Source organism: Saimiri boliviensis, chromosome 2 (assembly GCF_048565385.1).
Source record: "Saimiri boliviensis isolate mSaiBol1 chromosome 2, mSaiBol1.pri, whole genome shotgun sequence".
NCBI lineage: Eukaryota > Metazoa > Chordata > Mammalia > Primates > Cebidae > Saimiri > Saimiri boliviensis.
In genome coordinates, this window is record NC_133450.1 from 77,245,144 (window position 1) to 77,260,274 (window position 15,131).

At 37.0% G+C, this 15,131-nt stretch overlaps 1 protein-coding gene across 3 annotated transcripts in view; it reads left to right on the forward strand.

Annotated features, from left to right (window-relative positions):
- Positions 1-15,131, forward strand: part of SECISBP2L (SECIS binding protein 2 like) — a 57,029-nt gene that overhangs the window by 23,273 nt on the left and 18,625 nt on the right. For 2 of the 3 annotated variants that reach the window (XM_003928877.4, XM_074393636.1), the window contains 7 exons: positions 3,239-3,373; positions 5,171-5,251; positions 5,765-5,932; positions 6,072-6,213; positions 9,834-10,003; positions 10,799-10,931; positions 13,292-13,454. In XM_003928877.4, the coding sequence (XP_003928926.2) occupies positions 3,239-3,373; positions 5,171-5,251; positions 5,765-5,932; positions 6,072-6,213; positions 9,834-10,003; positions 10,799-10,931; positions 13,292-13,454 (992 nt within the window). The remainder of the gene's footprint in view (positions 1-3,238; positions 3,374-5,170; positions 5,252-5,764; positions 5,933-6,071; positions 6,214-9,833; positions 10,004-10,798; positions 10,932-13,291; positions 13,455-15,131) is intronic. The other variant, XM_003928878.4, reaches the window with a different exon arrangement.

Genomic DNA, 15,131 nt, shown 5'->3' on the forward strand with positions numbered 1-15,131 from the left:
TTGAAATAATTACCTTTATCACCTATTAAATTCCCACATAAATTGGAATCCATTTCTGGACTTTCTATTTTGTTCAATTGGTAATTAAATTAATCTGGAAAGTTAGAGACAGTCGATTAACTACCTTTATGATGTGTCATCTTTCTATGCAAAAACAGTATGTTTCTCTATTTTTGAATCTTTTTGTTTGTTTTGAGACAGAGTCTCTCTCTCTCTGTCACTCTGTCACCCATGCTGGAGTGCAGTGGTGCAATCTCTGCTCACTGTGAGCTCCACCTCCTGGGTTCAGGTGATTCTCCTGCCTCAGCCTCCCAAGTCACTGAGAGATTACAGTTGACTGCTACCAAATGCAGCTAATTTTTGTATTTTAGTAGAGACCAGGTTTCACAGTATTGGCCAGGCTGGTCTTGAACTCCTGACCTCAAGCCATCCTCCTGCCTTGGCCTCCCAAAGTGCTGGGATTACAGGTGTGAACCACCACGCCTGGCTTGAGTCATTTTTTTGTGTTCATTAGAAGTAGTATAAGCCAGATGTGGTGGCATGCAGCGTGAGTCCTACTTGAAAGGCTGAGGTGGGAGGAGCACTTGAGCCCAGGAGTTCGAGGTTACAGTGAGCTGTGATGGCGCCAGTGCACTCCAGCATGGGCGACAGAGTGAGACCCTGTCTCAGTTAAACAGTCAATAAATAAATAAATAAATGGAAGTGTTGTAAAGTTTTCCTTAAATAAGTTTGTAGATATTCTTAGTGGTGATTTTTAATATTTTTCCTGTTTATTCTTGTAAATGGGGTATGAAAACTTTAAAATTTTTAAATTAATTTTGTGCTAGTCATTTAAGAATGTTAATATATATTCAAAGCTGTAGCTTCTGATTTATTTTGTTCAGTATGCCCTCTATCAACAAAACTCTTTCTTAGAAGAGCTGACAAAAAGTATTTAGATGTCATGAGGTTATTGATTGATTCATCAGGTTACTGGAATACTTAAATGTTTGGTTCACATGAACTTTGTTGGGACCATTAGTTTGGGGGTTTTAATTCAATCCTGGTGCTTTATGTCTCCCAAGTGTAAGAATCAAGTTGCATTTGTTTTTAAGGTAAATTGTTGTAGTGTTTGTAACACCATTAATACATGTATACTAACTCTGGTTTGCAATAGCAAGTGTGGGAATTCAGGTGGTTCCAGGTCTTTCTGTGTGCGTATGTTTGGTTTCAGAATCCAAGGCCTGTGTATTAGCACTTTCTCCCCAGGTCTGCTTTCAATGCTGTTTATTATTAGAATATTGGAGTAGCTGTTACTGAAGATTATAATTTTCATGTCTTTTAAGTGTCCTGGTTAAGAGAGGCATTTACTGTTAGCTGCATTTGGTACTTACGAGAGGTAACTTGAAATGTCTTAAGAGTCTTAGAATGCTTAATGTTGTTTTTTTTTTGTTTTTTGTTTTTTGTTTTTTTTTTTGCCCTTAAGACGATTGAACATTTTGCCAGTTTGTTAATGGGATTGTTTGGTCTGTTTGGGCTGCTGTAAAATAATGCCATATACTTGGTGATTCATAAACAACAGAAATTTTATTTCTCACAGTTCTGGAGGGTGGGAAGTCCAAGGCCCTGGCAAATTCAGTGTCTGGTGAGGGCCTGCATCTGAGTTAATATGTGGCTGTCTTCTAGCTTTGTCCTTATGTGATGGAAGGGGTGAAGGAGCTCTCATAAAGGAAACCCAGAGAGCTCCTTCACCCCTTCCACCACATAATCCCATTTATGATGGCTTTGCCCTCAACCTAATCACCTCCCAAAGGCTGCACTTTAAAATACCATCTCATGGGCAGAGGGAGTGTTAGGATTTTAGTATATGAATTCTGGGAGACACAAACATTTAGTCCCTAACATACAACAATACTAATTTATGTGATTGAATGAAAAGTTTGTTTTTTTTAAATCTTGGAAACAATATTTTTATTAGTTTTTTCTAATTGTTTTATCTATGTTAAAAAAAAAAAAACAAGTATCAGAAGACTTAGAACAGTTAAAAAGTAGCTGGGCATGGTGACTCATGCCTGTAATTCCAGCCCTGTGGGAGGCAAGGCAGGAGGATCCCTTGAAACCAGGTGTTCTAGACCAGCCTGGACAATATAGGCAGACCCTGCCTCTACAGATAATAAAAAAAATTAGCTGGGTGTGGTGGTGCACACCTGTGGTCCTAGCTATTTGGGAGGCTGAGGTGAAATAATTACTTGTGCCTGGGATGTTGAGGCTGCAATGAGCCTTGATCACACTACTGCACTCCAGCCTGGGTGACAGAGTGAGATCCTAACTCAAAAAGTAATGTATAAGGCCAGGCACATGACTCATACCTTAATCTCAGTGCTTTGAGAAGCCAAGGTGGGAAGATTGCTTGAAGTCAGCAGTTTGAGACCAATATAGCAAGACCCCTGTCTCTATAAAAATACAAATAAAACAATTACCTGGGTGTGGTGGCATATGCTTAGAGTCCCAGCTACTTGGGAGGCTGAGGCAAGATAATCATTGAGCCACTGCACTCTAGCGTGGGCAACAGAGCAAGATGCCATCTCTGAAATAAATAAGTAAGTAAGTAATATGCAGTTTCCCCAGTGGTAACATCTTGCAAAACTATATTGCAATATGACAGCCAGATATTGGCCTTGATACAGTCAAGAAACAGAACAGATCCATCACCACGAGGACCTTTGTGTTGCCTTTCATAGCCACACCAACTGCTCCTTATTCCCGAGAATCTACTGATCTGTTCTCCCTTTCTAATTATGTTGTTTCAGTAATTTTGTATGCCTTCATACATTCCTTTTGGGATTGACCTTTTTCACTTCCATGGTTCTCTGGTTGTTGAGTTTATCAATACTGTAGTTTATTCCTTTTTGTGATTGACTACAGACTTCTATACTATGATCTGGATTTGCCACAGTTTAACTTTTCATCCACTGAGAGCATCCAGTTTCTTTTCTGTTTCTGCTTTTGTGAATAAAGCTGCTAATAAATACTCATTTAGAGGAGAAAAAAGTAATGCACAATAATTGTCTCATTTTCCTATTTTTCTTGTAAGTACCTTACTTGTCAGAAACTTGATCTTTAAAATAAATGATGCACTTGGTGAAAATTTATTGAATTGTACACTTGTGTGTACTTTTTTGCAAGTATGTTATATACTTGAGTGAAACATTTACTTTAAAATAATTAGATTTTCTTTTCCCCTCTGGGGTTTACTTAGGTTGGATTCAGATGCCGAGGACACAGTACTTCCTCAGAAAGAAGACAGAATTTGCAAAAGAGACCAGATAATAAGCATTTAAACTCTAGTCAATCCCATAGAAGCGATCCAAATTCTGAGTCTTTATATTTTGAGGTATTTTTTTCAAACTGTATTTGTAAGCTGTTATAGGAAATGTTCCCATTAAGAAATTAATTTGTTACATTATGAACATTTTGAGTACTTTTTTATGTCTTAACATGTGATTCTAGTATTAAATTATAAATTACTCAGAAGTATTAACTTATTTTTGTCTTGGTTATATATATTTGATCTAACATTAATTTTACTAATGTGAATTTTTATAAAGGTTTGTCCTGTGTGTGGATCATTTTGAGTAATGTATAGAGGTAGAACTTGATTTCATGTGGACTTTATTTAGTATGAAACTTTTTCACTTTATTTTTATTGTTATTCAATCCATTTGAAAGGCTTTTCAGATTTAAGTAGTTCAATCTAGTTAAGTTGTGCTGCCAGCCAGGAGAGTTTTAGTAAAGGAAGAAAAATGTTTTACTTTCTCTAATAGACAGTTCCTATCCTAATTGCACTGTTTTGATTGTTATTCATCTAACAGATACCTTTTTTTTTTTTTTGAGATGGAGTTTCACTCTTGTTGCCCAGGCTAGAGTGCAGTGGCGCGATCCTGGCTCATTGCAGCTTCCACCTCCCAGGTTCAAGTGATTCTCCTGTCTCAGCCTCCCAAGTAGCTGGGACTACAGGCATGTGCCGCCACGCCTGGCTAATTTTGCATTTTTAGTAGAGATGGGGTTTCTTGATGTTGGTCAGGCTTGTCTTGAACTCCGGACCTCAGGTGATCCGCCCACCTCGGCCTCGCAAAGTGCTGGGATTACAGGCATGAGCCACCACTCCCGGCCCATCTAACAGATTCTTATCGGTGGTTTAGAAGATGTGTGCAGTAAGGTGCTCTGAATGATACATTTAGCTGAATAGACCTGCTATCCTTGGGAAAATTGCTGTGTAGTAGGGGAATGTAGGCATATATACACCTAATACTTAGTTGAGTATGGTTAGAGTTGAAAGCAGAGACAGGTCACTTTGGGTTTCTGGCCGGGTAGCTAGCATTTCGAATGAATTTAAAGAACACGTAGAATTTGGTTGTGTTAAGATGTTTTTCACCACACATCTCTGGTAACTCATTTGAGTAACTCATTTTGGTTGGATCATAAATTCTATTAAATGAGTTAATAGATGGAAATTAAACTGGAAAACTTGCTTGAGGCCAGAGGATGGAAATTAATAATATGTTAAATAAGTTTAGTAATTGAGCCAAAGGACTTGAGAGTATATCTCAATTATTCTGTCAACACTAGTTTCAACATATCCAGATCTGTCAATTGTATTACCTGTACTCAGCTGTACAGTTGGTTCTATACTTAAATTTAAATATATTAGATATAATTTTCAGTATAAAGGATATTAAGAAATTAATTTTAGTGGAAAATTTTTTTAACCTTACTGACAGTTGTGTGGAGTAATGCAGAACAAGGAATATAATGAAGTTTACATGAAGCCGACTTTTTCAAATTACCTGGATGTGATAAAATCCAATTTGAATTTCTTTTCAATTACCTACCCATCTGAAGGTAGAATTATTAATAAAAATGAAATAGTAGGTGCAAAAATCTAAAAGATGGACATGTGTGGATATGCCCCCATCCTTGAATAATTAAATTGTTTATGTTTTAGCATGTGAAAAATGAGATTTCCTTTTTTTTTTTTTTGAGATTTCCTCCGTAAGACCAACTTTGAATATTTCAGTAGTACAGTACAAGAAATAACTTCCTAATTTTTCAGTACTTTTAAGCATTATAAAAAGGTTTTTTTTAGGAGTTTGCCTTGAACTCTTTTTACTTAAAATGTGAACTATTTCAGGATGAAGATGGGTTTCAAGAACCAAATGAGAATGGAAATGCTAAGGATGAGAATATTCAACAAAAACTTTCTTCTAAAGTAGTAAGTAACTCTTTTTAAAAAGATAAGCAGAATATAACATCCTTTGAACAATGGCAATGTTGGAAGGAAATCTTACAGATGAGTGTAAAGCACATGGAGCGCAGAGTGTGCAGGAGACAGTGTTTAGTACCTATCTTTAATTCCAGCATGGCCTGAACAGAGATGATTCTCTGTGAAATCCACAGTTGTATTATTAAAATACCATTCATTAAATGATATCATCAAATAACATACAGTCTGTAATGAAATTTTCCCAGTTGTTGCAAAATTTTACTTCAGAGGTATTTTGTTTTATTTCGGTCAGGATCCAGGCAACCATCCCCCATTGCATTAGGCGGTTTCGTCCCTTTAGTATTTCCCAGTCCAAAATGGTCCTACTGTCAAATCCTGTTCTTTATGACATTGAATTCTTTGAAGAGTCTAGTCTACTTATACTGCACAACATCCCACATTCTGGATCGTTCTTCCTTTTATGGGTTCACTAACAAATTTTTTTTTTTCTGGTTATCATAGTTGGATGATTTACCTGAAAACTCACCAATCAATATAGTTCAAACTCCAATTCCCATTACCACCTCAGTTCCTAAACGTGCAAAAAGTCAGAAGAAGAAAGCTTTAGCAGCAGCCCTTGCCACAGCTCAAGAATATTCAGAAATAAGTATGGAGCAAAAAAAATTACAGGTATCTATTCACTTTTATGAACAAATATGATTGTTTATTTGCTAGGTTTGATGGGATAGGAGTGATAAGTATAATCATGTTAAAATGCCACACTTTCATCTCTAACAAAATAATTAATTTTTAAATATTTACTTTGTAGGAAGCTTTATCAAAAGCAGCTGGAAAAAAGAATAAAACACCTGTGCAGCTAGATTTGGGGGACATGTTAGCTGCTCTGGAAAAACAACAGCAAGCAATGAAAGCACGGCAAATTACTAATACCAGGCCTCTGTCATATACAGGTGATATCATTAGACTGAGCAATTTGCTATTTGTCTCTGGTAATATGTGTTAGATGCTGTTAATCAAAATTTTTAAAGGGTGTGTGTGTGTGTGTTTGTGTGTGTGTGTGTGTGTGTATTTTAAATCAGGTGAAACCACAAGCTTTGAAATTGTCCATGCTCCTTTTCTTTCCACCTTTAGTCCTTTAACATATTCTGTCTATCCTGCCTGCAAAACATATCCATAATCTACTCACCAGATTTCCTGCCACCACAGTAGCCTCCATTATTGTATACTACTACACTGATGAGCCTCCTAACTACTATCTGCCTTTCCCTCCCCACAACCCCTAGTCTGTGTTATAAGGAGTGATCTTTTTAAAATGTAAGCTGGATTATAACTCTACTGCTCAAAATCCTCTAGTAGCTCTTCATTTCACTTGGCATAAAGCCAGACTCCTAACCAAAGCCATATTTTAGCTGACCCTGTTACCTTTTTGCCTTCATCACCATTCCCTCCTAACACACTCTGCTCTAGCCACATTAGCAGTCCTCAGACACACCCAGCATGATCCTAGCTCAGTATCTGTGGGCTTGCTGTTCCCTTTTCCTGGAATGCTCTTCATCCAGGTATCGGCATAGTTTGTTTCCCTCAGGTTCTTTAGATCTCTGCATAAATGTCGGTTGGTATGCATTTTGACTCACCCAAATTTTTTTATTTTTCAAAGACTGAAATAAAATAATTGTAAGTAGTCTGGCTCTCTTAACCATTAAATTATCTAGTTTAAAACTCAGTTGCAGACAAGGGTTTTGTTGATCAGATTTTGCATGTGTGTATGTGTGTGAGTGAAAATGATCGGGCTTTCTACTGAAACAGTAATTTCTATTTTAACAAACCTTGTCAGATTTAGAGCTCAGCCGCTCTGTGTTCCCTCATTTCTTTTCAGAGTTTTTTTTTAGAGGGTAAGGAATAGAATAAAGGAAGAGGAAAGGTACCAGCACTGAAGCTTAGAGGCAGAATTGAATTTTGTGTGTCTTCTGATCCTATGTGAAGGAACTATTATTTATTAGAAAGAAAAATTACAATGTATAATTTTAATCTGTGTGCAAAATGTTTAAAGTTATCTAGTTACCAGTCTGCTGTCAACTTTTGCTTTGAGTAACTATTGGTCATATAGTACTGAATGTATACAGAGCTTTAGAGTTGCATGTTATTGAGATGGGGAGAGTGGCAGTAATCTCTCACTTAAGAGTTAAAAATAGGGACTAAAACTGAGAGTTAGCAGTAATGTGGAGGAAGTGTGGCCTAGTAGCTAAAGGCAGGGGCTCTGGAATCAAGTTGCCTTGGTTTGAATCCTGTTATTCCATGTATTTCATTGGCAAGTTATGTAACCTTCCTGTGCTTTAGTTTCCTCACATTAGTACGAGGGTACCTACTTCATGATTGTCTTGAGGATTAGATGAGATGATATATGTAAAGTGCTTAGAGTATTTGAGTTATAATCACTCAATAAATAATATTATGGAGAAGAGATTGTTAACCTGTGATACTTCATATGGCTTCTTACAACTTTAGCAACAGTTAATATACAGATTTATGTGTATGTGTAAACAGTATATATACACATGTATTAATAGTATATATGTTATATATACATTTATACATGTTTACAGTATATGTATACATATATAAATGTATATTTAGCAGTTGCTAAATGTTAATTACTATAAATTGCATATTTATATATTGTTTTATATATAGTGATGTATATATATATTTACACACACACACACACACACACACACACACACATGTTCAAGAGAAGAATGAGACTGATCATGATGAAAAAGGATTGTAGAGAAATGGTGAAATCTGGAAACAGGTCAATGATGACTCCAGACTCTCTGTCTTGGTTGAATGTAGTGGTGATAAGGGCTGCAATGTTACTATACAAGATAAGGATTATAGAAGAATTTTGTTAGGAAGAGTAGATACTGCCTGTTGTATTTTAAATGCAAGGGAGATTCTGGTGGTTCCTATTTAGCATATAGTTATGAATGTGTAGTTTAGGTTACAAGTCAGTGAGTTTCAAATACAGATGATTGTGGAAGCTGTGGATATCAGATTGTTGGGGGAAAGAAAAATTAGGAAAAAGATGTTCACAGGCAAAGCCTTGGTGGACTGCCCAGATTTAAAGGATAAGAGAAAGAAGTACCAGAAACATAGATTTGAGAAAGAATAAGAAAAATAAGAGTATAGTGTTACAGAAGGCAAGGATGGGATTTTGAGGAAAAGGATATAGTTCTTGGTACCAAATGCTGAAGAAAACTAAAGAGAGAATTATATTTGACAATTGCAAGGTTATGTGTGACCTTGACAATAAGTTTCAAGAGAGTAGGTTGGGCAAAGGTCAAATTGTAATGATTTGAAAAGTGATGATGAGAGAAAGACTGTTTAGAAGTTTAATAAGGAAGGAAAGGGGAATGATGGCACCTTAGGTTGAAGGGAAGTCAGTCAAGGGAAGGGTTTAGTTGGTTTGCCTTTTTAAAAAAAAAAAACACCGTTTTTTCTGGAGACAGGGTCTCACTCTTGCCCACGCTGGAGTGCAGTGGCCCAATCTCAGCTCACTACAACCTCCACCTCTTGGGTTCAAGCCATTCTCCTGCCTTAGCCTCCTAAGTAACTGGGATTATAGGCACTCGCCACCATGCCTGTATAATTTTTGTATTTTTAGTAGAGATGGGGTTTTACCATGTTGGTCAGGCCAGTCTCGAACTCCTGACCTTGTGATCTAGCCTGCCTCAGCCTCCCAAAGTGCTGGGTTACAGACGTGAGCCACCACACCTAGCCTTTTTTTTTTTTTTTTTTTTTTTTTCCAGTTAGAAGATTTTAAGAAAAAAGTCAAGGATCGGGTAGGAACTTGAAAGATGCAAGGGTATAGGAATAGAGTAAGATCCTAGAGGAACTGAGATGGGATATTAAGAATAGACGCCGTTGATGAGCCTTGGACAGGGGTAAGGATGTCTGCCACCTCCTTTCAGTGGGGTATTTTATATTGGATAGCATCTTCTCAGGGTAGTGGCAGGATATCTCTGAGCGTGAGAGGATTGAGATTGGGCGTTTAGGAATAGTGAAGGATTGGAGGAAGGCAGTGGATACTAAGGATATCAACCAGGCATAAAAGACTTAATGGTACTGAGTGCAGCTGAGTGGGTAAAATTATCATTCTTTACTGACCAACTGAAATAAGGGGAGAAATGATAGATAAGATATCTTATGTAAGGGTGAATAGCAGAGTCAATAGGATTAAGAAGGGGTGCAGCATTGTGACGTTTCAAAGGTAGAGTGGTTCTGACTGAAGACCAGTTGCAAGGAATTGCCATGTTTGAGGGCTGTACAGTAAAATAGAACTAATTATTTATCCCTATAATGGACCTCTAAATTGGTTAATTAGTCTTCTTTATCTTATGGAAGATCCATCGAAATGACTGCATAGCCATGTGTAGTACTTCTACTGTTATGATGTCTTTTTGTTTCCATGGGAAGAAGATGTTCTTGTTTTTTGTAGTTATCATGGGAAATTTTGAAAGTATGTGGGATTGGCCCTAATAGTGAAACTAACGTCCCTGTTTGTTTTTAGTGGTTACTGCAGCTTCTTTTCACACTAAAGACTCCACTAACAGAAAACCTTTAACCAAAAGTCAGCCCTGTTTGACATCCTTTAATTCTGTGGACATTGCTTCCTCTAAAGCAAAGAAAGGAAAAGAGAAGGAAATTGCAAAACTAAAACGACCCACAGCACTTAAAAAGGTAAACCAAAATCTGGTGGGATATTTATTTTATAGGATGAATAAGGATTTTAATCTGTTTTGTAAAAGTGGTTGTGTCTTAGTTAACAGATTGCTGTGAGAAGTATTCATGTGCATGAATCTTGATAACGAGTTAATTTGAAGCTTAGGATATCATCAGTATCATGGCTGTCTTTCTGTGTAGAGCAGGGCCCTGGAAAATGAATTGTTTCTTAAGGTTTTAAAAAAAAGAGAAAACAGTTAAATATTTAGTATCCCAAAATGTTAGACTCCAGAAATCAGAAGCCCTGGATTTCAGTACTAACTTCAGTGCTTGCTACATATATCATTTTAGGCAACCTTTTAACTCTTATCTTTCTTATCTATAAATTGGGGATCATTTGTGATTTAACTCAGTATTGTTATTAAGAGGCTCAAAATGAGATAATTCATGTACAAATAATTGAAAACTGTAAAATGTCAATCAAATGTAAACTGTATGACCTGGATTTCAAACTTTTTAATTTACCCAGTTTTTTTTTTTGTTTGAAACTGTGGTTTGTCACCCAGAATTTAAAGAATCAGATATGGTTTGATAGCTGTGTATTCTGTAATACAATTGTGTCCCTTTATTTAGTATGAGGTACTTCCTTCAATTTATAGTGTCTGAAATTACATTTGCATTTTTGCCAGGCAGCTAAACTTCTCATGTTCATGTTTAAATGAACTACTGTACCTGTGTTATAACGTATATTGTCATCATTCGTACATAGTTGAAGAATCTTAAGTAATTTAAGACTGATATAATAACTTTTAGGTTATTTTAAAAGAAAGAGAGGAAAAGAAAGGGCGCTTAACTGTGGACCACAATCTTTTGGCATCCGAGGAACCAACAGAAATGCACTTAGATTTCATTGATGATTTGCCACAGGAAATTGTTTCCCAGGAAGGTAAAGAGGTCCTCCTTTCTGTTCTTTCATGGATTGGTCTGAAATATTTTAATCGATATGTAAGCTGTTACTAGTTATGCTCCTTAGTGGAAGATGTGCTATGTAAATCTCTTTATTTTTTAGAGTGGTTTCTTTTAAAGATGCTTTTGTAGGGAGATGGTTAAAGAGAAGGGGACAGGTGTTATATACTAGGTCTATTATGTTTTTGAGGCTTAAATCCTGAATTTGAAAGGAACCCTCAAAATTAAGATCTCACCAGTGTGTAAGATGTCTGGAAAGGACACAAATATTTTCATTTTGTCTTCTTTTATGTCCAGAACACAGTTGGCTATCTTTCTTTCTAGGACTATTTTTTCATTGAGTAATTTTCGTTGATTTTCTTGCTTTCATGGAATTAATACATATGCCGCAATGAGTGGAATTGCAAACCAGAATCTAGCTGGTCAGTAAGATTCAGTGTCATACAGTAAGTAGCAACATATAAATTCCAGTTGGTAACTCAGCAAAACCACAGATATCTTCTAATATTTATACCACCATAGAAGAAAGATTTTTCTGCTAGTATATCTTTATTGCCCAATTTTTTGCAACACATTTAAATCTAGTTTACACATAGATTAAGCAGTAATGTTTCATTGTTTTTAGAAAAATGAGTTTACTTCTAAGGATTGTTCACCGGGGACATAGTTGTTTAGGATTCTCTTCTTTTCTCAGTATAATGATCCCCCATGTTTTTGGGTGTAGCCATCCATGCGTTCATTCAGCAAACGTTTACTGAATGCTTACTACATATATTTTAGTCACTAGAGTGGCAGCAAGGACGTTGGGGAATGTAATAAAGACAGATAGTAGGCAAGTCCTACTGTTGAAGAGCTTGCAGTCCAGTAGGAAGGTAAGAAGATACATGTGGGCTGGGCACAGAGGCTCACGCCTGTAGGCCTAACACTTTGGGAAGCCAAGATGGGCAGATCACTGAGCTCAGGAGTTCAAGACTAGCCTGGGCAACAAGGCAAAACCCTGTCTCTACAAAAAAATACAAAAAATTAGCTAGGCACGGTGGCTCACACGTATAGTCCAAGCTACTTGGGGGACTAAAGTGGGAGGATTGGTTGAGCCCAGGAGGTCAGGGCTGCAGTGAGCTGAGGTTGTGCCACTGTACTCCAGCCTGGATGACAAAGTGAGACCCCGTATTTAAAAAAAGAAAAAATACATGTGTGACTTTGCTAATTAATGGACTAGATATACAAATATGAACTCATTTCCTGAGTTTAGCTGTTTAGGAAAGAAGCAGTAACGAAATGAAGGAGACAGTAGAGTCAAGAAATGGCATCTTATAATCTGGCTCCCTGAACACAGAAGCAAAGACCAAATAAGAGAGAAACTAGGGTGGTGTCTGGAGAGTCAGAAGTGGTGTGGAGAGGGCAAGGTAGAATTTGTCATTGCCACCAATAATGGGAAATTTTAGATTGTTTTTTTAAAAAAGATCTCTAAGAAATAGGTGGAAAAATAGAAATGAAGAAATGGGTAATACGATTTGGAACGAGGTGTCAGTTATTTTTTTTTCTGAGACAAGAGTCTCTGTTGCCCAGGCTGAAGTGCAGTGGCACGACCTCGGCCTTCTGCAACCTCCCCGTCTTGAGTTCAAGCGATTCTCCTGCCTCAGCCTCTTGAGTAGCTGGAACTACAGGCATGCACCACCATGCACAGCTCATATTTTTTGTATTTTTAGTAGACATGGGGTTTCAACATGTTGACCAGGTTGGTCTGGAACCCTGGATCTCAAGTGGTCTTCTGCCTTGGCCTCCCAAAGTGCTGGGATTACAAGCATGAGCCACCACACCTGGCCTAAGAGGTGCAGATTTTTGTTCTTTAAATTCTCTAGCAGTACATGTTTAGGTAATGTGTATTCTTCCTCATCTCTGTGGAGACTTCTGGGCTATGCTTGACTTTCAAGAGAGAGAGAGTGTTTTTTGTTTTTGTTTTTTTTTTAAAGAAATAGAAGTCTCACAGTGTTTCTCAGGCTGACCTCAAACTCTTGGGTTCAAGTGATTCTCTTGCCTCACCCTCCCTAGTAGCTGGGACCACAGGCATACACCTGGGTAAGAGTATACTTCAACAGACAATAGGAGAATTTCATATCTGTAGTGTATGGAACATGTTTATTTGTGATAAGAAAAATACCACAAAGGAAGACCAGATAGAGAAAAAAAAGGAAAAAGAAAAATGCCCACCTTATTAGCTTCTGGAAAATTTGGAAAAGACCTGAAAGACAACAGCCATTCTAAATTGTGTTGATCAGCGTGGAGCTTTTCAGGATTTGAAGTTTCTGAATTTTTTCCCTTCACTCTGCATCTCCACAGATACTGGACTGAGCATGCCCAGTGATACTTCGCTCTCTCCAGCAAGTCAGAACTCTCCATACTGTATGACACCTGTGTCACAAGGCTCTCCTGCTAGTTCTGGAATAGGCAGTCCAATGGCATCTTCAACAATAACCAAAATCCACAGCAAAAGATTTAGAGAGTAAGTTTTATACTCATTAATGAGGTTGAAGAGTTTAAGGATCTTGATTGTAGTTCTGAATTTAGTATTGTCATTGTTACTTAGTGAGTCATGCAGCTAAAACACCAGAGATCTTTACCTTTTTTCAGATTTTGTTTAACAGCTGGGTTTATTATTATTTAAAGCCTTGCCTTCTGTCCGCTTTCAGTATTCACGTGAGAGTGATTTGACAGTAAGTATATTCTGTTTATATTGGATAGTATTTCTATTCTAGAAATCTAGACTTTTAACTTCTTATATATTAAATGTTGTACTACGTGTTTGCCTCCTACAAATGCTTTTGCTTTCTTGTTTATATTATTGGCCCTTCAAAAGATGACTCTAACCAATTAATAACAGGTATCTGAGACCTTAATATATGAAATGAGCCTTTTACATAATGCTATTTGTACAGGTAATTCTAAGTTCTTAAATTGAGATAACTGAGGGATCACAGAATATGATAGTCCATCTGTGAATTGCTATTAACAGTTAATTGCTGTGAAGGATTTTAAGATGTTAACATTTATGTTGATGAATTTTCATTTTTGATATTTAAAAGTGAAATATGAAAGAATCCCAGGGTGAAAGTAGAATCTATGTGAGTCCAAATTACATTGGTTTATTCTGTTCCCTTTTCTTATACTATTGTTTTTGGCAAATTACTTCTTGCCTAGCTTTGGAAAGTTAAGTTAATTGAACGTCAAATCACAGATGTGGAGCAAATGAAACACTCGTGGGATAAAATGTTTCATATGTAGGAAATGAACAGCTTGAAGGAAAAAAGGAAAAGAAGAAAAAATTGCATTTTGGGATGTTCTAGTCTTTGATTACATTCTTCAATTTTGCATACTTTGACAGTTAAATATTCCTTTATGTCCCCATTTTTAAAGGAATCCTCAACCTCCTAAAGCGTATGTCCCCATTTTTATATTCTGAGGTAGTGTTGTACTTATTTAAGCATTTTCCACAGAAACACAAAAAATTCCCCTGATAAACTTTTTGCCCCAAAGAAGAACAGGCACAGATTTTCCCACTATATAATTTGAAAGCAGAAATTTGCTTGCCTTGGTTATTCATAGATAAGAAATGACACCAATTCTCTCTATTAAGTGCCTGCTTATGGTGGACATGAGGGATGATTACTAGAAAAGATGGAAAGAGTATACATGAGAAGTATATACTCAGATGACTTTTTTTTTTTTTTTTTTTTTTGAGACAGAGTTTCGCTCTTGTTGCCCAGGCTGGAGTGCAGTGGCGTGATCTCGGCTCACTGCAACCTCCGCCTCCTGGGTTCAAGTGATTCTCCTTCCTCAGCCCCCTGAGTAGCTGGGATTATAAGCATGTACTACCACACCTGGCTGATTTTGTATTTTTAGTAGAGATAGGGTTTCTCCATGTGGGTCAGGCTGGTCTTTAATTCCCGACCTCAGGTGATCTGTCTGCCTCAGCCTCCCAAAGTGCTGAGATTACAGATGTGAGTCACCAAGCCCAGTCGTAGATGACTTCTTTATCCCAGGAATTAAGTACTGTAGTGGCCTCACATTGACTTTCTGTTTCTCACATTATAGTAATATATAATCTCACGGAGAGCCCTATTCATTTGCTTTGTCTGATGTAAAGGCATGTGATTTTTACCTCACAACCTCTTTGATTTTG